The sequence below is a fragment of the Macaca nemestrina genome, chromosome 10 (genome assembly GCF_043159975.1).
Source record: "Macaca nemestrina isolate mMacNem1 chromosome 10, mMacNem.hap1, whole genome shotgun sequence".
In the NCBI taxonomy this organism is placed as follows: Eukaryota; Metazoa; Chordata; class Mammalia; order Primates; family Cercopithecidae; genus Macaca; species Macaca nemestrina.
In genome coordinates this window covers 20328023-20345505 of record NC_092134.1, presented here as the reverse complement: position 1 = coordinate 20345505, position 17483 = coordinate 20328023, and the positions used below count along the sequence as shown (strand labels likewise).

Sequence of the window (17483 nt, the reverse complement as noted above, 5' to 3'; positions counted from 1 at the left end):
GCTCACCTCCTCCTTTGCAGCCGGGTTTCTAACAGGCCACAGACTGGTACTGGTCTGTGGCCTGGGAGTTGGAGACTCTTGTCCTAAGGGACATTTCTTATGACCTGCCCATTTTGTGCCACTATTACTCAATGCTGTGTAAGGTAGATAACAAAAGACAATATATTACTATAGGACTCAGGGAGACCTGGATTCAAACCCTGGTTCCACCTCTTATTAGGGAAAAGTTATTTAATCTTTCTGGACCCCAGTATCTTCTCTAAATGGTAAATGCAGTTATTTTGAAAGAGGAAAAATTAAATGAGAAAAGTTCCTAGCCTGGCTTTGCAAAAGAGGATGCTCAAATGGCCATAAAGTATATGAAAAGGGGCTCAACTTTTTAGTCATCAGGGAAATGTAAATTAAAACTACAGTGACATACTATGACCTATCCAGAAAGGCTAAAATTAGAGACTAACATAATTGAAGTCAAAGGGAATAAAGAGTGACCAGACCCTCTATAAACTGCTGGTAGGGACATAATTGGTGGAACCGCCTTGGAAAACTGTTTTGAAGTTTCTACTGAAGCTAAACTTATGGCTAGTCCATGGCCAGCAACCCTACTCCTGGGAAAATACTCAACAGAAATATGTACATGTATATACCAAAAGACATGAACATAAATATTCCATAGCAGCATTATTCATAATAACTCAAAACTAGAAACAACCTGTATCAACAGCAGAATTATTATGGTATATTTACACAGTGGAATACTATGCAGTGATAAAAAAGATAAGTTATACTGTGCATGGATGCATCTCACAGACATTATCTTGAGCAAGAGAAGCCAACATAAGAGAGTCTATATTATATCATTCCATTTATATGAAGGTCAAAAACCAGACAAATGACTTCATGTGGCCAGAGGCAAGAGAGTGGCTATCTTTGAGAAAGGCAGTGACTAGAAAGGATCCTGAGGGTCTTTCAGTCTCTGGAATGTTTTATATCTTGACCTGTGTGGGAATTACATGGGTATATGCATATGCAAGAATTCATCAAGCTGTAAACTAAATTTATGTGCTTTACTGCATGTCAGTTATACTGCAATAAAGAAGAAATTAAAGGTACTTGGCCCAGTAATAAATAAATAGGAAATCATATTTTTCCATGTACATCACACATTCCTTACCAGCATCAGCTGCAGCTCTTGGCACACAGCAGGATCTCAATATTTGTTCCTGTTTCTCTCTCTACCCCTTGTGTTGGTGGCAGGATCTCTGTCTGTGATGAGGACAAATTTGGCCACAATGAATTTATTGGTGAGACCAGATTCTCCCTCAAGAAACTGAAGCCCAACCAGAGGAAGAATTTCAACATCTGCCTGGAGCGAGTGATTCCTGTGAGTGACTTTACCCTGAGGATCTGATGGGAGGAGGGGAGACTGGAAGAGCTGCCTTCCTCTGGGTCTGAATTGGGGGAAATAGATCCACAGGGTATTGGGTAGCAGAGGCACTGCAGCAGGTCTGCGGAGGAGAGTCAAGATTCCAGCTCACAACCTCAGGCTGCATTCTCTCTCTGCCTTTCACAAACCCTGTGTCAGCATCACTTTGAACATGAGTTTTTCTTGGCCAAACTGGATGGACAACATGATAGGGGCAGTGTGGGATTCCTGGGTTCAGAGCCAGCTCTGCCACTTGCTGCTCTATGGCCTTGGCCAGGGGACTCGGTGTTCTTGTCTGTAATGTGGGTGTTATAACAGTACCTGCCTCTTGGGAGGGTTGTGTTTTAAAAAATAACATAATTGAACTAGAACTTAGTGCATAGTAAGCACTCATAAATTAACAGTTGTTAGTGTAGGAAATAATGCTGCCTTACCCACCTCTCAGTCATGAAGTCAGAAAGCACCATGTAGATAAATAGGAGGCAGCATAGCCTAGAGTTTAAGAGTATGGGCTCTGCAGCCAGACTCTCGGGTGTGAATTCTGGCTCTGCCACTTAGGGTGTAACCTGAGGCAAATTATTTAATTTCTCTGGGCCTCAGATGTCTCATCTGTAAAATGGGATACTGTGGTGCTAACCTCATAGGATCTTTTAAGGATTGAATGTGACCATACATATGAAGTATTAGAATTGTCATTGTTGTCAGATGTAATTCTTGCTCTTTGAGGAAAATAACAGGGATCAAAATGAGGTTCTGCAATGGGTTTGCACCTCAGAATTAACCGGGGGATTTTAAAACCAGAGCTTTACAAACTAAGATTTGTGGGGGTCCCCCATGGGGATTCTGTTTTAGTGGAGTAGGGTAGGACTAAACAATCTATATTTTTAGACATAATTCAGGCTGCCTTGCCTTAAGTGTGGGCCAACTTGGGCCCGGAGAGGGTAGCAAGTCTCCAAAGTCTCTGGGCACTGGCCAGAGCCCCGCTATCCTACACCACCAGCACCCCTGGTCTCTCTGAGCAGCCTGCCTGCTCTCCACAGGGAAGCTATGGGGTGCAGGAGGGGAAATCCTGCAGCATCTTCTCACCAGATGGCCAGCCTGAGGATGGAGTATCTGCATGCCATGCCATAGTTTTATAACTCAGGCAAAGGAACAAGACTCAACAAGGAAAATTGCAAGGAAGGATTTCTACTGAATTCCAGGCTCAAAATAAATCCTTAAAGACATCCCTAGGAGCGAGGCATTTCTTCTGGGCTTTTGCCTGGTGACAGCTGGGTCTTAAGGATTCTCTTCTTTCTCCAACTCCATGAGTCCAGTTGACCAGGACAATGGCCAGGCCCTTGCCTGGGTCATCAGCCTTTGGGTTTGCCCGTCTTGCTATGGTGGACGCAGCTAGCCCTAGAAACATGAAGGTGCAGGACAGCCAGAGGGCTGCAGCAGCCGCAAAACACTACTGATCATCTTCTTTTGCTCTTTGACATTAAACCTTAACGCTTGCACCACCATCTTCCCCCATTATATCCCACTGAGGGCTCCTCCCCTCTGGACCTCAGGTTTCCTCCTCTTCAAAGTGGGGAGGTTGGATTTAACCAATGGTTTTCTAACTCTGTTTCCCAGAACCTTAGAGTTCAGCAAAAGGGCCCCAGGGGCCATGAAGGGGAAAACCACCTGGTGGGTCAGACCCCAAGACCCCTGAGCCACTTCAGCCAGAGAAAATGAAATCTTTTCTGTTTGTGTGTGGGGAGCTCTGATACTTACTGGCTGTGTAACCTTGCATAAGGGGCTTAACTACTTGGACCCTCAGGATCCTCATTTGTAAAATTGGAATTGTAACAGAACCTATATCATAGGTTGTTATACATTCACATAGCTTGCCATATGACTGTGTTTTATAAATTTCAGCCAAAAGGGAGAACACAGGAGGGCCACAGTAGCTTAAGAACCCACTTCCATGGCTCTGGATGCTAATGGAAGTGTGAGGGGTTTCTGGTCCTTCTTGTGCAGGAAAATGAGCTCTATAGACAATGTTATCTTTTATTTGTTTTCTTCTTTTCAGATGAAACGTGCTGGGACCACCGGGTCAGCCCGAGGCATGGCCCTTTATGAGGAGGAGGTGAGCACTGAGCAGGAATTGAAGCCACAGTCAGGGTCTGTGCTGGGCTGGGCTAGCATCTTCCTCTTCTCTCCCTCCCTGGCCCCTTCCTCACCCATTCTCTTGCAACCACCCTGGAGTTGATTTGCTTTGAGAGAGACCCTTTGCCCAAGTTGTTTGAGCATGAGACAAGGGACATCCTCTCCACACCTAAGCCTCTGAGGAGGGGGCAACCCCTTTCTCTCATACCTAGAATACCCACCAGGTTTTTGGCCTTGTTGTCAGATGCTCTGTAGACAATTCTACTGACTAGAGCAATGGCCCACTCCTTTCTTGGAGTGGGTGCATTCTTTGAGCTGTGTGCCTGGTAGAAACCGAACTAAGCCTTCATGCTGTCTGCCTGGGTCCCTCATATGACTCCAGGGACTGCCCTTTAAGAAGACTGGTTGCGTTAAGGGAGTCTGAGATCAGAGGCAAGAATGTGTCTGGGGCCAGGGTCAAGGGTCAGTCCTGGGTTAGAGCCAAAACCAATCAGTGACCAGGAGCAAGTTTAATCTGTGCTCACAGTCAGAGTTCATCCATGTCTAAGTCAAAGTGAAGCCATTGGTCCCCATGTGCCTGAGACTGGTCCCCGACTTTCACCTTTGGCTCCTCCTTGGAGGCTAGGCCATCTGCTGTCCTTGGTGCTGGCTCCCTAGAGCTGGTGGAGCTCCGCCTGCCCTTCATAGGTTCTTTCCTAATGCTCGCCATTCACATTGCCTGGCCCCTCCCCTCCAAGGCCCACACTGTCTTTTCCCCCAATGCAGCAGGTGGAGCGTGTTGGTGACATCGAGGAGCGTGGCAAGATCCTGGTCTCTCTCATGTACAGCACCCAGCAGGGAGGCCTCATTGTGGGTATCATACGCTGTGTGCACCTGGCTGCCATGGACGCTAATGGCTACTCAGACCCATTTGTCAAGCTGTAAGTCAATGCCTTGGGGCTACGGGTGGGCCCCGAAGGAGTCCTGGATCCTTGGAAGAGGAGAACCAGAGAGTTTCCCCAGGATTGTTGTACATTGAGACCCAAAGAGGGCAAGGAACCTGCCCAAGGTCACAGTGAAACAAATGCCTAGAACTGGCAAGTGTGTGGGTCTGGAGTCTCAGGCAGTCAAACTGGTGTGTCACTTGCCCACATGCAAAGTTTTGTGACTCTGTCCTCTCGAGGGCCTGCTGATGGCTCTACAACGATGCTGATTAGCTGTCGTAGCCCCATTTGTAGCTCCCAGGAGTTGGCCGCACACCCCTCACACTGCTCAGATGTCCACCCCCAAAGAGGCCATCTGGCGTTTTCCAGTTTCATTCTGGAAATGCTCAGAAAAAAAAAAAATGCCTTCGATCTGGGGTCTATTCCAGTAATCTCAATCACGGAGAATAAAAAGACTCTGTTATCTGTGTTAGTCCAGATCCTCTGAGAAGAAGATGCCAAAATAGGATTAAGCAGACAAGAGGCTTATCAGGGGAAATGCTCATTCCAGGAAGACTGGGGGGAGTCAGGGGAGAAAGGGAGAGATGTTAGACTACAATGCAAGTCTGACCTGATGAGGGGAATAGGTAGGGAAGTTGGAGAGAAGTATTCCAGATACAAGTTCAGTGAGGCCACCAGGGAGTCCTCAAGCCAAAACTGGCCATCAGACATGTCCTGTGTCTCATAGGAGTGGCCCGACTTTAGCATCCCTGCCAGGCCCAGTCATTGACTGGGAGCATGGCGTTGGCACAAATATGTCATGGACTTCCAAGGACTGCACCCAGGGTCTTGGTCAGTTACGCTTCCTGTAGCTGGAAGTCTGCCAAGTGCAATCTCAGAGCCATCGCTGTGTCCGACATCAGGCCCAACTCATCTCTGCCAGTTGCTGGCTGTGGACTCTAAGCAAGTTACTTAGCTTCTCACTCAGTTTCTTCATTGGTAAAACAGAGACAAGAGTTCCACTTATCTCCAAGAGTGGGCTCAGGGCTCAAATGAGATAGCACAAAGGAAGCAACCAGAATTGAGCCTGGTACAGAAATGTTTAGCACCTCAGTAGAATTCTGCTGGCCTTGGAGCAGCAACATGTATGTTTCTGTGGATATGGATCTCCATGGAGCATGGAGTCTCCAGTATGCTTTAACCATGTGACCTGGGGCTCATGACTTAACATCTCTAGGCCTCAATGTCCTCATCTGCAAAATGGACGGAGTAATACTGTGTATTAGTTCAGGTCCTCCAAGAAGGAAACACCAAGAGAAGATAAGCTGTACAAGAGATTTGTTGGGGAAATGCCTGTAGAGGAGATAAGGAGGAATCCAGAGGGGAGCCATAGAGACCACAGATCTTGCTGCAGGTGTGATCCCTGTGGAGCAGAGAAGGAAGGAAGTGTGGTAGAAACAATCTTAGGCTACAGTGTAGCTCCAAGGAAGCTGCACTGTTTCATCCAAGGTGATGTAGAATCCTTGAGCACAGTCACCCATCAGAGGAGTCCTGCATTTCCCAGAAATGGGACTGCCTAGTGTCCCTGCCAGGGTCAGTTATTGGCTAAGAATAGCTTGTGGGAAGCGTGGCTTCAGCAAGAACATCATGAATGCAGAGCCCAGTAGCTTGTTCGTCAATTTTACCCCCTGCAATTGGAGAATGCAAGCTGAGAGGTAGATTTTCAAGGGGTCTGGTACACAGTATATGCTCAATAAATACCTGCCATTATGGTTATAAAAAACCACCATCACTGTCCTGGCATGACCATCACTGTCATGGCAAATAGTATTTACTAATATTCTGTCCAGTTGGGAGACACTCCCCCCACCTCCACTGCCTCTGATAGCAGAAAGCAATACTTCCCTTTAGTCCATGGCCAAAGAACAGATTCATGTGGGCTGTCTTTCAGATTTCCTTTGAATGAAGGTCTAGTTAACAAAGAACACACATGTCAGGGACAAGTTTGGTTTCTAAGAGTAATTTGATTTTATTTCTTCATATGGCCCAAGAGAGGAAATGAGCTTGAGGGGTGCTGTCCAGCACTCCATTAGCAGTCAGCCATGTGCAGATCGGTTTTCTTAAATAATTCTCTCTACCACCCCCTCCCCACCCACCCAATCCTTCCAGAAGAAGTGGAATTGCCGTGGTCACCAGTGAAGCAGCTGAACTGCTGGGTGCAGTTATGGGAGAAGAAATGGGAGACCACTAAGTAGTTTCTGATCTAATAAAGATTTTTTAAAAGCAGAACTTCCCATTATTTTTGCTTAGCTCTTTGGTAACTTTTAATTCCTCATTTTTGTCTCTTCTTAAAAATTATCCTCGGCCGGGTGCGGTGGCTCACGCCTGTAATCCCAGCCCTTTGGGAGGCTGAGGTGGGCAGATCACGAGGTCAGGAGATCGAGACCATCCTGGCTAACACGGTGAAACCCCGTCTCTACTAAAAATACAAAAAATTAGCCGGGCGTGGTGGCAGGCGCCTGTAGTCCCAGCAGTACTCGGGAGGCTGAGGCAGGAGAATGGCGTGAACCCGGGAGATGGAGCTTGCAGTGAGCCGAGATCACGCCACTGCACTCCAGCCTGGGTGACAGAGTGAGACTCCATCTCAAAAAAAAAAAAAAATCCTCAAAACCACTTCTGTAGATGAGAATGAGATGTTCGCCCTCTTTACAGGTCAAGAAACAGAGGCACAGTAAAATTATGCTCACGTTTAAAGCTGCTCATTGGTGACAACCTGAATCAGAATCCAAATGTCTTAACCCTTAGGAGTGTTTAGCCCATTGTGTTTACTCACCCAGGAAATATTTTGTTTGGTTTGGTTTGTGTTTTTTTTTCTCTCTCTCTCTTTTTTTTAAGAGACAAGGTCTCACTCTACCACCCAGGCTATAGTGCAGTGGTGTGATCATAGCTCACTGCAGCCTCAAACTCTGGGGCTCAAGAGATCCTTCCATCTCAGCCTTCTGAGTACCTGGGACTGCAGGCATACAGCACTGTGCCCAGATAATTTTTGTTATTTTTTATAGAGACAGGCTCTCACTATGTTGCCCAGGCTGGTCTGGAACTCCTGGGCTCAAGTGATCTTCCCACTTTGGCCTCCTAAAGTGCAGAGATTATAGGCACAAGCCATCATACCCAGCCTCACCCAGAATATATTGATTGAATACCTACTATGTGCTAGACATTGGGCCTTACTGGAAAAGAGCCCTGTAGGCAGAAGAAACAGTTTGCTCAAAGGCCCTTGGGTGGAAAGGAGAAGTAAGGAGTGGGGTGAGGAAGATGACGTAAGGTTAGGCTGGGATGGAGCAGAAACCCAACACGCAAGGTCTTAAGGCCACGTGAAGGATTTTGAACTCTCCCCTGAGTTCAAAAGGAATCCAGTACATAGTTTTGAAAGTGGAGTGACAATAATTAGATTTGCATCTTCCCCTTTCTGTGCATACAATACCCAGCATCTCTGTAGGAATTGGGGGCAGCCAAAGGTGGGATAGATGGTAAAATGCCAGGCACCACCAGCATGACCATCAATTCGATTTATGGGGAGAAAGTGAGCATGCTAAGAACGCAGACTCTAGATGTAACATCCGGATTCAATCCCAGCTGTGTGAGCTAGGGCACACTTCAGCCTCTCTGGATCTCATTTTCTGTGTCTGTAAACTGAGTGGTTATAGTTCTACCGCCTAGGGGCATGTGGGGATTAAATATGCCTAAGGTGTTCAGTCAAGTGCCAGGTACCAAGCAGATGCTCTAATGCACATTGGTCATATCAGTGTTGATCCCTTTCTGATTTATTCATCAATTCATCCTGATAAAGAAGGGGCCTTTGGGGTCAAGAGGCTGTTCTTATTCATTAAACGTCATCCATAATAGCATTTGTGTCTCCTCCCAGCTGGCTGAAACCGGACATGGGAAAGAAGGCCAAACACAAGACTCAAATTAAAAAGAAAACCTTGAATCCTGAATTCAATGAGGTAAGGCTGCCCCATTCTTTATCATGCTCAGGGATACTTGCTGTGTGTTAGAGAGGCACAGATTCCTACTAGAAGGTTGTAAGTCACATTAAAAAAAAACAAACAAAAAAAAAAAAACACTTTCTGTGATAGATCAGATTGAATTATCTAAAGAAGCAGGAATGAGTTCCTTGTCACTGGAAGAAATCAAGCCTAAGACAAAAGCCCACAGATTAGGAATGTCATAGGAAGGAAGCAGTGTTTGTGAAGAGATTGAACTAACTCGTCTCCAAGGTCTTCACCAATTCAAGTAGTCTCTAATACTGAAATTCGGGGGAGTAAACCAGTACAGTGATGCTCTTTACCATCCACCCCGTTGACAATGCCCTGTCCTTCACTCCTCGTGTCTGTCCAGTGCATCAAGTCCTATTGAAACCACTGCTTGGACACCCATTGAATGTGCTCCTTCCTCTCCCTTCTCACTGCTGCTGTCTTGCCTCAGACCCTGACATTTCAGGCCTGGACGATTGCAGTAGACTCCTGACTCATTTCTGTGTGCTTGGCACCTCCGCCACATAAGTTTGAGCTTTGTAAAACACAAATCTGAATTTGTCACCCCCTTGCTTCAATAACTCAACAATGGCTCTAGAATTTCTTAGCATGACAATCAAGCCCTTTCAAACTCACCTCCATCCCTGCCTTATCTATACACCCCCTCCTCAAGTGACACTCACCTCCATGCAGGTCTCTTCACACCTGCTGCTCCCTTTTCCTGGACTGTCCTCTCCCTCTCTTCCTCTCTGAAAAACTCCTACTCATCCTTCAGGACTCAGCATAAGAATTACCTCCTGTAGATGTGCTTCCTCTATGTTTCCAGGCACTGTGCATCCCTCTAGTTTCCAAATCCAGTTGAAATCTGGATTTAACTTTTCTGTGGACAAGCCTGTCAGACAGTAGGGATCCAGAAATATCTGAAATTAATGAAGGGTTGAATGGAGGAAAGAGTGGAAGAGTAAATGAGTTCTAATCTAAACCACATGTATGGTTCTGATCTAGACCTAAATAAAGACAAAGAAGTGCCATGACAAGTGTCTCAAAGTGCCATGAGACACCAGCTCTGAGCCCAGAGTCACATCCCTGAGCCTCGCTCCATGCCCAGAGCAGGAATGAGTCCATGTTCATGCTCCATGCCTGCCTGGAGCAGCCCTGGGAGCTGTTCTACCCACTGAATCTCCTTTCTCTGCCCTGCTCCTGAGATCTGATGTTGGGGCAGAGCTGGCTAATATTGATTTTAATCACATATGAAAGTCCCCCTCCTACCCCAGCCTTGTTGGCACCTACTTCGTTTCTTATGAAGCAAATATATTATCAATTTCTGAAATGCATATACATATACAAAGTAAGTATATGTGTAACCAGCTTTCTTATTGTACACAAATGGTATCACAGTATAGACACTATTCTCCATCTTAAAATGTTACAAACTCAAACGTTCACTTCTCAGAATCTATTCTAAGTAAGTCATCATGGACACACATAAGGATTTAGCTACAAGGGTTACTTTTTTAAAAAACCTATGCGATGACATAGCTACAAGGGTGATTTTTTTTTTTTTTTTTTTGAGACAGGATCTCGCTCTGTCACCCAGGTTGGAGTGCAGTGGTGCGATCTCAGCTCACTGCAGCCTCCACCTTCTGGGCTCAAACAATTCTCCTGCCTCAGACTCCCAAGTAGCTGGGATTACAAGTGTGCACCACACAGCTGGCTAATTTTTTGAATTTTTAGTAAAGACTGGATTTCACTATGTTTGCCAGGCTGGTCTCGAACTCCTGGCCTCAAGAGATCTACCCAGCCTTGGCCTCTCAAAGTGCTGGGATTATACGCATGAGCCACCACACCCAGCTGCTACAAGGGTGACTTTTATGGTATTTTTGATGATAGTGAAAAATTGGAAATAACTTAAATACCCAACTGTTAGGGCTTAGGTTATGGCCACATGGCCACACAGCCACACAGCCATAAGTTTGAGCTTTGTAAAACACAGCCACACAGCCACAGAGCCACATAGTCACAGAGCCACAGAGCCACACAGCCACACAGCCACACAGCCACATAGCTACATAGCCATTAAATGGAGCCATTTGAAACAATGATGTAGAAAAATATTTGAAAAATATTTGAGAATATGCTAAGTTGGTTTTTGCGCAAAGTTGTAAATGAAAAAGGAAGTGACAATACTGTATGTTCAGCATTACTTAATTAACAAAAAATTTATACATCACTGTGAACACATGTGGGCGAATGTTGACAGTGGTTATTCTTGGGTAGTTGGGTTACAGGGAATTGGTGGGGGGAGGTTCTTCTTTGTTTTAGCAATGAACATAAATGAATTTTGTAATTGAGATGGAGTCTTGTTTGTCGCCCAGGCTGAAGTGCAGTGGTGCTATCTCTGCTCACTGCAAGCTCCGCCTCCCAGGTTCACGCCATTCTCCTGCCTCAGCCTCCCGAGTAGCTGGGACTACAGGCACCCGCCACCATGCCCAGCTAATTTTTTGTATTTTTGGTAGAGACGGGGTTTCACTACGTTAGCCAGGGTGGTCTCAATCTGACCTCGTAATCCGCCCGTCTTGGCCTTCCAAAGTGCTGGGATTACAGGCGTGAGCCACCGCACCCGGCCGGCAGAAAAGATATTTTTAAAAAATCAGATTGTCTGGGAACATATATACTCAGTCCACTTCAACTTTATTTATTTATTTATTTATTTATTTATTTATTTATTTATTTTTGAGACAGAGTCTTGCTCCGTGGCCCAGGCTGGAGTACAGTGGCATGATCTCAGCTCACTGCAAGCTCCACCTCCCTGGTTCAAGTGATTCTCCTGCCTCAGCTTCCCAAATAGCTGCAATTACAGGTGTCCACCATCATGCCTGGCTAATTTTCATATTTTTGGTAGAGATGGGGTTTCACCATGTTGGTCAGGCTGATCTCGAACTCCTGACCTCAAATGATCTGCCACCTCGGCCTCCCAAAGTGCTGGGATTATAGGTGTGAGCCACTGTGCCTGGCCACTTCAACTACTTTTAATCCCTAAGCAATAAAAAAGGGGATGCCCCTTCAGAAGCTACGAGAGGGGAAGGACTGAGTTCATGGCCATTTACTTACAAGGAAACTTGAGCTCCATTAGAAAAACTTCACCAGCCTTCCCAATGTCAAGCAGAGAATTCACTGAAAAGAGGATGACAGTGCTTTGTTACATAGAGTGTTTGTTGGAAGGGAATCACTGGACCTGGGCAGAGGATCAGAGCAGGAAGACCTCCTTGCTCCCAGAATGCCAGCTCAAGCTCCTCTCCTTGGCCCATGACCTCCAGGACCCTGCCTCTTACCGCCCAATGCTGTGGGTTCAGAGGGCTCGTACTCACATGTCTTCCTCTGTTGTATCCAGGAGTTTTTCTATGACATCAAACACAGTGACCTGGCAAAGAAGTCACTGGACATCTCGGTCTGGGACTATGACATCGGCAAGTCCAATGATTACATCGGTGAGTGTTCCTAACTCCAGAGAAAACGCTCTCTTCTGTCCTCCCAAGAACAGGAGGGCCTTATCCAGGGCTACAGAGAGTTGAGGTCACTGCTTTTCTTTTGGCAACCACATTGTTCAAATGCTAATTTGAGACCCATGGTCCTGACTTTGGTCCAAGTTGGGGATGTCTTTACATGAAAGGGCTTACAAAACTTGATTATTTGTTGAACAGATCACATCCAGTGGGGTAATTAAACCACAGGAGAGATGTGCGTTCTCTGCAGAAAGGAGGGTGCAAAAGAATTCTTAATTTATTTGCATGTCCAGGATAAAATTTTTAATTTTTTAGTTCCTCTCTGAATCATGAAGAAGAAAATCAATTAAAGATGAAGCAGGGGGTGGGGACTCCAGGCAAGGGACAGAGCCTCAGCTAAGGGGTAAAGACAGGATTGAGCAGGATGATGAAACTCTTTGGAAATAGACAATGAGTTCCCAGATGCAGTGGGAGATAAGTTTCAGTGAGTAGAAGGGTGATTTGTAAAATGTCTTTAAAAATAGACAGTGAAATTATGACTTGGTGGGACAGTAGGGAGCCATTGCAGGTTCCTGAGGCAGAGAAGGCCAGTAGTAACAACAACAACAACAACAATGTTATAACAACAACTCTCTGTAGAGTATGGATCCCAAGTTGCTGGGGGTCACTGCTTGGTGCAGTTTTTCCCCCAACTACACATTTGGGTCTAGAATGACCTCTATTCTGACCACCTGCTCCTATCTTCCCATTTATCCTCCAGGAGGCTGCCAGCTGGGGATCTCTGCTAAGGGAGAGCGCTTAAAACACTGGTACGAGTGTCTGAAAAATAAAGACAAGAAGATAGAGCGCTGGCACCAGCTACAGAATGAGAACCACGTGTCAAGTGATTAGGCTAGTGCCCAGGTCCCCAACTCCATGTCCCGGGTCCCCCCCAGCCTGCCCCAGCTGCCCACCGCACCCTGATCTCTCTTCTCTATGCCTACCTCCCCCCATACCCTGCTGATCTCCCTGAGCCTGCCTTTGAGCCCCCATCATGTTGGGCACTGCTGCCAAAGACTCCCTCCTCCCTGATGCTGGGCTGTGGGCTCTGAATATAGCCCCTCTCTGGTCCCTGGGATGGAGCAATGGGGATGGGGTTGGGGAGATGTTTACAAAGAGGTTGATCATTTAATAACCTCTCAGTTTGGGTAAATTACAAAGGTTCTTCGTCATTTAGGACTGTTTGTAGACCCTTCTAGCCTTGAACACACACGCACACACGCACACACACACACACACACCCCCTCCCTTTCATTCCCTGTGTCGTGTCTCTGTATACTCTCAGTTGTCAGCAGACCCGGACAATGCTGTGAGGACAAGCATTGGGGCAGAAATAGAGGCTCCAGGCTCCCACTGCCCCCTGAGATGCACACCTTGATTGCCAGAAAAACAGACTGCTGTGTTCAGGAACACACCCTCCCTGCTCCAAGTGCACCAAGATGCAAATGCACAGAATTCACCAAGGGGCTTGGATGCTCTCCTCTTTCTGAATGTCACCTGTGTGCTTCCAAGCAAAACAAAAACAAACGACAACAAAAATCCCTTCCTCTGTCACCTTTTCTCCTCCTCCCTCTTCTCTCCCTTTCGTCATAGTAGATTCTCTCTTTCTCAGCCTCTCCCTTCTCCTTTCTCTCCCTGCCTTTCTCCCCTTTGCCTTTCTCTCTCTCTAAAGCAGTAACACCGCAAAAACAATAGCAAAAAAGTGTATGTTAACCCAGCCTCACCTCCTTCCTCTCACCAGCCTGACCAGGAAACTGAGAAACTGGCCCAAATCTGAGATTTCACTTGGGCCCACACTTCTTAAGTGACCCACTTCTCCTGTTGGCAGAGCCAGACATTCCCAGGGCTCGGGCCAGTGGCTGGCACTGCCCTGGGTGCGTGGCAGCATCCCTTGAGCTGTGTAGATGCCCCATAGAGGGGCTCTCCATGGGCTCCCTGGGTGGGCACAGGAGGCATTTAGAAGACCACGGCTATGGGTCTGAGGGAGCCTCATCCAAAGCCTCCAGCCTTTCTCCTTTCTCTGCTCTTAGGTAAATGAGGCTACCCTCCTCCCCAGTGCCCTTTGACTCTGTTTCATTGACTCTCTTGCGTCCCGTCTTTCACTCAGAACGCCCCCCCCCCAAGTCTCTCTGTCTCTCTTTGTCTGTCTGTCTGTCTCCCGCACTCTCTTTACTAAGTTTCCTGGGAGAATCAAATAACATCATGGTTATGGAACAATGGAGAGTGTGGGCAAACATTACACACTTGAGGTTGAGGTCAGGCATCTTCAATGCCCTGAGAGAAAGGTTTGATTTTCCCGATTTCAATGAGGTCTTCCCTCATGAAAAGCACCCCCAGTCATCCCAAACCCCTGACATTCTCTACAGAAGCATCAGACAGACACTCAAACTCTCACTTTCCCCCAACTCACATCTCTTAACTTTTCAACGCCCTCCACCCTCAGCTCCCTGCACAATTCATGGGAGGACTCATTTCTTGCCTTGAATAACCATTTTCTAAACATCGAGCTCTTCACCTTCCCCAAAGTGGCCAACAGCTTCCTGGCCACCACCTTTCCTTTTGACCCTATCCTTCCCCATTAGTCCCTGGTGGCACCTACTCTCAGCCCACCTCCCTTCCCGTTTCCCCTTAGGAGACAGCATGCTGGCTGTGTCGCCCAAGCCTGATGCTGGTGTAGGCGCTGGAATCAGCATGCAGCTAGCTCATAGTGCCCCTAGTCTGGGGGCGCGCTCTTCCTAACAAATGTAACCACCTCCCTGCCTAGAATACACACATGTCCTCCGGTGCATGCACAACCACCCAGCATCTTTCTTTGTGATGATGTAGCCAGAAATAAAGTAGGAACATCCAGGAAAACAAGTGGTCTGCATTTTTCCTTTCTGGTTTCTGCAAAGTCTTCCTCCCCACCAGGACATAAGCTATTCTGATAGTTAGTGTTTAATGTTCCAGCCACTGGGGACAGATGTGTTCTCTGCCCACGAGGAGTTTGCTTTCTGGTGGATTTTATCTTGGGCAGGTGGGCCTAAGGTAACTTGGCTGACTCCAAACCCTTTTAGAAGAATACTTGTTGCCGGTGCCCAATGAACAGGAAGTCAACATCCTCATCCTCCTCCTGCTGCTACAAGACCTGGAAAAAGTCCCAGGTGGTTGCAGAATCAGAAATTGCCAAAGCTAAAAGAGAACATAAAATTCAGCCACAACCTAATTCAATCAACTCGCTTTTTAGACAGATGAAGAAACCAAGGTCCAGAGAAGAAAATGCCATGTCCAATGTTTCACAAAGGCAATGCCAGGAAAGGAGTTCGGTTGTTGGACTCCTAGAGTCCAGTGTCCTTAACACACTGATTGATGAGCATGGACCATCAAATGCCTCCCTTGCATTCTAGCACCTTCCTACCTACAATGAGTCTCTCATTGGAGACTCTCAATAGTCCTGAAGGTGAACTGAATCAGTAAATAACTTTCCAGAAAAAAATCTTTTTTTTATTTTTTGACTGAGTCTCCCTCTGTCGCCCAGCCTGGAGTGCAGTGGTGCAATCTTGGCTCACTGCAACCTCCACCTCCTGGATTCAAGCAATTCTCCCGCCTCAGCCTCCTGAGTAGCTGGGATTACAGGTGCCTGCCGCCACACCTGGATAATTTTTGTATTTTTAGTACAGACAGGGTTTCGCCATGTTGGCCAGGCTGGTCTCAAACTCCTGACCTCAGGTGATCCACCTGCCTTGGCTACCCAAAGTTCTGGGATTACAGAGACGGAGTCTCGCTCTGCCGCCCAGGCTGTCGAATTCTTAATCACACTATAATCCATCCCCAAAGTGCTTAAGCAATTTATCAGTAATGTTGGTTACTTCAAGAAGGAGCTGTCAATTCGATCCCACAGATATTTCTCTTTTCCGTGAGACCATTTCCTTGTTGTGCCCTCAAAAGCAGAAGCTGGCATGTTAGTCTCACTTGGGAGATTTCTTTTCAAACTACGCATGCTCCCCATACCTCCCCACAGATTCTGCTAAACCCTGAGGACAAGGTGTATAGTTGAAACTATTTCCTGGCTGGGAACAGCAGCTCATGCCTGTAATCCCAGCACTTTGGGAGGCCGAGGCGGGTGGATCACCTGAGGTCAAGAGTTCAAGACCAGTCTGGCCAACATGGTGAAACCCCATCTCTACTAAAAATACAAAAATTAGCCGGGTGTGGTGGCAGGCACCTATAGTCCCAGGTACTCGGAGGCTGAGACAGGAGAATCACTTGAACCCGGCAGGTGGAGGTTGCAGTGAGCTGAGATCATACCACTGCACTCCAGCCTGGGCGACAGAGTGAGATGCCGCCTCGAAAAAGAAAAAAAAAGAAAGAAAGTATTTCCTGGTTGATGCCTTGTGATTTCCACCTTCATCATGACTTTGAAAACCACTACCCAAAAAGTTGATCCGTTTTTCCTGGTGGCAATTTAGCTAGCTGCCACTAGGTGGAGAGAGGTGCTAATTAGGTCCATACAAGCCTGGCAGGAACAGCTGGAGACACTTGCCATTCTCCCTGTGCTCCTGGCAGACATCACTAATCAATACGGCATTTTTCCTACAGAACCTACAAGCAGCCTGAGTCCCTCTCAACCCAGTGTTCCAGGGAGCCACCACCAGTTGGTCATGGCTGGCAGTTAAAAAGAAGCCTAATTTCCGTGCTTAAATTGGTTGATCTTCATTTATATGCATACATGCCTAATAGACTGAGATGAATACATAGGAGGAAAGTTTTCATAAATATTAGTACACCTGATCTAGCTAATTGTGCTGCTCCCACCCCCGACCCCTGGCTGACCCCACTGAAGTAAAACACTCTGTAAGTGGCTATATGGTGTGTTGGAAAGCATCTGCCCTGAAAAGAACACCAGCCAAAATTTTAATTAAGTCCAGCATTCAAATTTTGACTGACACTTTCTAGCTATGGGAACTTGGCCAAGTCATTTAGCCTCACTGAGTATCAGTTTCCTCAACTGGTGTCATAAATATTTCAAAGAGTTGCTGAGAGATGTTAATGGTACAGTCCACCGAGAGTCCCTGGCACATAGTAGGGACTTGACAAGTGCCACCTCCACTTGCCAGCCCCTAAACTTGGGCTCCCTCATGCAGCTTGCATACGGGGAAAATGCTCTTGAACTGGCATTGGTTGAACACAGGACGTTGGAGCTGAAAGTGGGTGAGGTTCAGGTGAGGCAGAAATCAGATCTCCAAGGTCCCTGCACAGATGGGGGCAGACTTTCCTGCTGACGCCCACAGAAATTCAGCCAACAGCTAGAGATGTTTGTTCCAAGTAGGAGTCAGAAGCAAGACCAAGTTGCTGAGGTCTGGTCTGCCATCAGGGATGACAAAGGGGAGGCCAGGAAAAGGGGCAGGTCACAGGGCTGGTGGTTCCTGGTGAAAGCAGTGCAGGCCCAATCGTGGCTGGGCTTACG

At 46.9% G+C, this 17483-nt stretch overlaps 1 protein-coding gene across 7 annotated transcripts in view; it reads left to right on the top strand.

The window, feature by feature from the left end:
- Nucleotides 1-14896, top strand: part of LOC105493384 (rabphilin 3A) — a 334145-nt gene extending 319249 nt beyond the window's left edge. For all 7 annotated transcript variants that reach the window (XM_071071032.1, XM_071071031.1, XM_071071033.1 and 4 more), the window contains 6 exons: nucleotides 1255-1381; nucleotides 3480-3536; nucleotides 4322-4476; nucleotides 8384-8465; nucleotides 11887-11983; nucleotides 12759-14896. In XM_071071032.1, the coding sequence (XP_070927133.1) occupies nucleotides 1255-1381; nucleotides 3480-3536; nucleotides 4322-4476; nucleotides 8384-8465; nucleotides 11887-11983; nucleotides 12759-12889 (649 nt within the window). In that variant the 3' untranslated portion in view covers nucleotides 12890-14896. The remainder of the gene's footprint in view (nucleotides 1-1254; nucleotides 1382-3479; nucleotides 3537-4321; nucleotides 4477-8383; nucleotides 8466-11886; nucleotides 11984-12758) is intronic.
- Nucleotides 14897-17483: the final 2587 nt, after the last annotated feature.